At 45.0% G+C, this 6,000-nt stretch overlaps 2 protein-coding genes across 3 annotated transcripts in view; one reads left to right on the top strand and one right to left on the bottom strand.

The window, feature by feature from the left end:
- LOC138735769 (otogelin-like protein) overlaps positions 1-6,000 on the bottom strand; it is a 190,645-nt gene that overhangs the window by 151,876 nt on the left and 32,769 nt on the right. The window lies entirely within an intron of this gene.
- The window catches only part of LOC138735751 (selenoprotein P-like), a 29,144-nt gene that overhangs the window by 4,529 nt on the left and 18,615 nt on the right, over positions 1-6,000 (top strand). The window contains exon 2 of one of the 2 annotated variants that reach the window (XM_069884107.1): positions 5,193-5,404. In XM_069884107.1, the coding sequence (XP_069740208.1) occupies positions 5,211-5,404 (194 nt within the window). In that variant the 5' untranslated portion in view covers positions 5,193-5,210. The remainder of the gene's footprint in view (positions 1-5,192; positions 5,405-6,000) is intronic. The other variant, XM_069884115.1, reaches the window with a different exon arrangement.

Genomic DNA, 6,000 nt, shown 5'->3' with positions numbered 1-6,000 from the left:
GATATGTGAGGGGCTGCATTTTAGGACCCACACACTGAATGGTAGGGATCTGGGGAGCAGAGCAGAGGGATCGAGGAGTACAGGTCCATAGTATCATGAAAGTGGTGTCACAGGAGGACTTTTTGCACATTGGGCTTCATCAGGCAGAACGCTGAGTATAGATTTAGGGAGATCATGTTGCAGTTGTATAAGACGTTGGTGAGGCTTCATTTGGAGGATTGTGGGCAGGTTTGGTCACCGAACTACAGAAAAGTTATCAAGATAGAAAGAGGGCAGAGAAAATTTACTAGGACATTGCCCAGTCTTCAGGAACTGAGTTACTGGGAAAGGTTAAACAGGTTAGGACTTTATTCCTTGGAGCATAGAAGAATGAGGGGAGATTTGGTAGAGATATTTAAAATTATGATGGGTACAGATAGAATAAATGCCAGCAGGCCTTTTCCACCTAGGTCAGGTGAGATAAAAACCTAACATGGGTTAAAGTTAAAAGGGGAAAGGTTTAAAATTCGGGGGTGGCCAACCTTTTAATTTTTAATTTAGACATACACAGTAACAGTAACAAGTCTGTGCTGCCCAATTAACCTATACCCCTGGTACGTACTCGTGGGCCGAAATGACGTTACCATGGTGTAGGTCTAAATTAAAATGGAAAGGTTGGCTACCCCAGTACAAATGGAACAGAGGTGGGAGTGGTGAAATGGTGAATATGGGCTCAATTTTAACAGTTAAGAAAAATTTGGACAGGTACATGGATGGGAGGGGTATGGAGGGATATGGTTCGGATGCAAGTCAGTTGTGGGACTGGGCAGAATAATAATTCAGCACAGACCAGAAGGGCAGAAGGGACCTGTTTCTGCTCTGTCATGTTCTATGGTCCAGTCAGAGTTTTAAGGAGCTGTAACATGGTCCCTGACTTTTGAAGGCCAGCACCATCTATCAACCTGTCTACGGACTGAGGTGGAGGAAAAACCACCAGAAGGAGGCAGCATCCACCATTATGGCAAAATCGGCTCTGTTTTGCCTCGAGTTCTGCAAATCCACCAGCATCTTTCTTTACCCCCCTCTTTGAAACGGGCTGCTCTGCAACAACTTTGGTACTTAGTGCAGGCATTTTCATTGACGGCCTGAACTCACAATAAGATGCCAGTTCACTTTTGTAATTCTCTCCTCCCTCGTGTTGTTCCTCAGAACTTTGTCCTTTTTATCTCCTTAAATCCACACACGGTGGAGGGACTAATGCATGTTGAGCACTTACTTTCTCCTATCTCGGATTTTTTTTTCTAAAGTTAACATGGGGTTAACAAAAAATATACAATAAATCCCAGTCAGTGCTTTTCAAGGAATGTTAATGTCTGGAATTTTGCCAAGTTTGGAATGAAAGTATCAGCATAAAATGAAAAGTTCACAAGACCATAAGTCAAAGGAGCAGAAATATAGGCCATTCAGGTCATCGAGTCTTCCCCACCATTTAAACCATTTCCCCACTAAGCCCCACAGCCTTTGAGGCCCTGGCTAATCAAGAACCTTAAATACACCCAATGACCCGGCAACAAATTCACCTCCCTCTGGCTGAAGAAATTCCTCCACATCTCTGTCCTTCAATCCTAAAGTTTTGCCCCTCTTGTCTTAGATACTCCCAATATAACCATATAACAATTACAACACAGAAACAGGCCAATTTGGCCCTTCTAGTCCGCACTGATCCAAGTACCCTCCTCTAATCCCACTTATCAGCACTCTGCCCACATCCCTCCATCCCCCTCCCATCCATATCCAACTCTCTCCTAAATGACAAAATTGACCCTGCCTCCACCACCTTTCCCAGAAGCCCATTCCACACAGTAACCACTCTCTGAGTAAAGTTCCCCCTCATGTTACTCCTAAACCTTTGCCCATCACCTCTCAACCCATGACCTCTTGTATCCATCTCTCCTACTCTCAATGGGAAAAGCCTTTCCACATCAACTCTATCTATCCCTCTCATTATCTTAAACACCTCTATCAAATCCCCTCTCAGCCTTCTACATTCCAAGGAATAAAGACCTAATTTGCTCAATCTTTCCTTGTATTCCAGATGCTGAAACCCAGACAATCTCTCTGCATTGACTGGCAATTTTGAAATATTACCTTCTGGTATTAAAAAATACATTCAGTCCTGTTTAATAATCAACAATCTTGTTGATAAAATGTGTGATGAAACGATAACTGAAGCAAATGTGTTGCTGGGGTCTGTGTCATTAGGCTGAACTGACAGAATCAGTTCAAACACCTTTCTACAAGGGGGTGACAAAAGTGATTATGTCTGAAATGCCCATTTCTAGTTCTGCTTCCACATCTGCTGGCGGATCTGGAGCCTCGAGTTGCTGATGGATGGAACAGAAATCTGTGCAGCTGCAGGGGCTGTGGGAGCACTGGAGGCGAATCCACGGACACTTGGACTAGGCCCTTTCATGCCAGGCCTCCACCTGGAGGCCAGCTACAAGGGTAAAGAGCAAACATAAAACTTACCTTACGTGGAGCAGCCCTAAAAGGCCACTCCTGCTCTGCATTCAAGTCAAGCAGTGCCTCGTAGCACCCTCCGGAGCCAGGGCGACCGGTGCTGTGACGTGCCTGTCATAAATACACGGCAGCTCAATGGCTGCCTTTCCTACCCATAATCCCCCCCCACTCAGTTCGAACCGCTCTGTGTTTCGCAGAACAGTTCCAGCTGCACGGGGGATTATGGATAAGGAAGACGCCCATTGCTCTGATGCATTTTGAGCCACAGAGAGCAGCCCCGAAGGCTGAAGCAACCCAGTGAGGTGCCGGAGCAGCCGGCGGTGTTGTCATAACCTGCCCTAGCCGCCCCTTAACAGCCCCTGCCCCAACGGCCCCCGCCGATTGCCCCTGCCCTGATGACCCCTGACCTGATGGATCCCACTGCCCTGATGGCTCCCGCCGGCTGCCCATGACCTGATGGCTCCCGCCGACTGACCCTGATCTGATGGCTCCCGCCGACCACCCTTGACCTGACGGCTTCCGCCAACCGCCCCTGACCTGACGACCCCCACCATGACAACACCCCAACGGCCACCCCTGCCTTGAGGGGCTTATGGAGGAAGAGTGGTGAGTAGGTGGGAGAGAGGGGAGATGGGTTGTGGGCTGACGACATCATCAGCCCCCCATCCCCAGGCCAGCCTCTTGCAGCAGCTGTACATTCATGTGAGGCAGTGGAGCGAAGTTCTCCGCCGATGATCCTTCCTCGAGAGGGATCGCCATCAGCGCCTTGGAACTGGCCACGGCGCATTCATAGAGGTAAGTCTCCCGATGTAAGGACAGAGAATCTCCACCTTTACAGTCGGGCTTTTTCACTGCATGAAAGGGCCAAGTAGGGACTCTCTTTTGCTTTTCTTTCTGTAAGGGGCGTTGGTCAATACTAATGACAGACAACTCTTCGTCTGCTTTACGGCAGGTAATAGTTAAAGCATATCATCCATTTTACATTTTTCATGTATTATTATGTGATCATGAAAGAAACCTTGACCCTTGATCAGTGAAGTGCAGCTTATCCCAGTTGTACATGCTCATGAATGAATGAGGAACAAGAGTCCACAGATTGTGGATGTCACCAACAACAGACATGGCTGCTATATCACGGATCACATGGACAAGGATGAAGACACTGGAACAAGCTGCCATAACCTAACAAACTAACTTATAAATGGTAGTATCTCAGAATGTGTCCCAAATTACTGGAGCAGCAAATCTTTCAGGATCTACGAACAAATTCAAGTTTATTGCCATCTGATTCCACAACCAAGTGCAACCTGACGAAACAGTTTTCTCGAGTCCTCAGTCCAAAACACGCAGACACACAACCAGACATAACGCACAGACAGGAAAACGATATTTAAGTAGAACATATATCCATATAAATATATTAAAATAATTATCGTTGAACACCGACTTTTACTGTATTCTCTTAATATTTTAAAATGTGTTTGACTTCTATCCTAATTTACATTTACGTAAATATGCTCTGTGGTCCTGGAGAAATACTTTCTCGTCTTTACCGTACGAACATGGTATGAACGATAAATAAAGGTGACAACTTGACAAATAAGTGGTAGAGTCTTGGAGAGTTTGTGTGAGCAGCTCCTTTGGTCGTTCAGCATTCTCACTGCCCGTGGGAAGAAGCTGATCTTCAACCTGGTGGCGCTGGCTCTGATCCTCCTGGATCTCTTCCTCGACAGGAGCATCTGAAAGATGCTGTGTGCAGGGTGGAAGGGGTTCTCAATGATTTTATGTGTCCTCTTCAATCAGCAATCCTGATGGATGGGAAGGAGACTCCAGTGATCCTCTCTCAAGTCAAGTTTATTGTCTTCTGATTGTACAAGTGCAACCTGACGAAAGTGTTTCTCTGGTCCTCAGTGCAAAACATGCAGACACACAACCAGACATAACACACATACACACAAACAATACATATGCCAGACAAGTATTTTATTTCTAAATTCCCCCCTACCCTGTCATGATGCTAACCTTGGATCCCAGTAAATCACATTGCTCTCTGTCACCCTTATACTCCTGTGGATTGACCTCCGATCCATTTCTCTGCAGCAACCATCCCCACACTGTGACGCAGCCGGCCAGGACGCTCTTGATAGAAGCTCCTGTAGAATGTTGACGTGATGGAGGCCGGTAGCCTTGCCCACTTCAGCCTTCTCAGGAAGTGCAGTCGCTGTTGTACCTTCCTGACAAGTGAAGAGATGTGAGAAAACTCTCAGTCCCCAGGAAATAGTGGATTCACCTAAAGGACAGGGCAAGATTTTCCATGGCCTTTGTGCTGATATGTAATTCCACCACTAGGTCATCCCGGTGACCTTGCCTAGAAAGCAGTCGAGAGCTACAGTCTAGCCTTCCAGGTTTGTCTTGCAGAGAGACAAGACCTCTTAGTGTACGTATTAGTTTATTAAAGCTGTCTTATACTTACATTGCTGGTCTTGTTATTGTCAGTACAGCGTTAACAATTCGGACATGCTTTGAAAAATTGAGAACAATTTGTTATTTTATTGATAAAAGGTTTAAAAGGACAAAGTTCTGAGTATCAACATGGGGCAAGAGAGAATTGCAAAACCGAACAGGTAGTTTCATCAAGAGCTGTGGACATTTGAACCTGAGATTGAGCAATGCCTTTTGTCCTTCTCTTTCAGCCAGAGTCCTCAGTGTCAATGCCACAGGGCCTGGGTGTGGCCCTGATTCTCTGCCTCCTCCTAGTGGGGCAGGCAGAGAGTCAGGGTAAATGTGGGAAACCCCCAGAATGGACCATCAGAGACAAGAATCCCATGAAGGATTCTTTGGGGAAAGTGACGGTGCTGGCTCTACTCCAGGCTAGCTGACGTTTCTGTCTGAAACAGGCAGGCAGGTAAGAACCTTCAAAAATACACCCTTGGTTCCCCAGTATGTCAAAAAGATAAAATTACTTTGCAAATCTCTTGGGGTAAAAGTTATTTTTTCCAAAGTTAGAAAGGCATCAACTGTAAGAAGTGAAACAAATGTTTGTAGAGGCTGTGATTATACTAAAAATACAGAAATGCTGGAGGATCTCAGCCAGTCTCGCAGCATCCATTGGAGGTAAAGATATATTACTGACTTTCTGGGCTTGAAGAACGTCTCAAGCCCTTTATTTAAAAGAGAAATTAGGATCAGAAATTATTTTTAAAGATCTTTCAAATTTGGAGAAAATTATAGTTGATGACTAACAAATTTATTTCAATTGCGTCTATTTTATTACAAGAACAAACACCTAAAGTAAGTTTGTTTAATTCAAAAGAAAGGTGGGAGCAAGGTTTAGACACGATAATAGATCAGCAGGATGGGCAAAATTTATGTAAAGAAGTTATACTCTCAATGTGAGATATAGATTACTCCACCATCATTTTTTACATCAATTGTATATCACACCTAACTACTAAATTTACTGAAAAAGGAAAAAATAGATATAGCATTTGTCCAAGAAAC

The sequence above is a fragment of the Narcine bancroftii genome, chromosome 1 (genome assembly GCF_036971445.1).
Source record: "Narcine bancroftii isolate sNarBan1 chromosome 1, sNarBan1.hap1, whole genome shotgun sequence".
Lineage (NCBI taxonomy): Eukaryota > Metazoa > Chordata > Chondrichthyes > Torpediniformes > Narcinidae > Narcine > Narcine bancroftii.
Note: the sequence above shows the minus strand (reverse complement) of the source record. Positions and strands in the feature narration are given on the sequence as shown.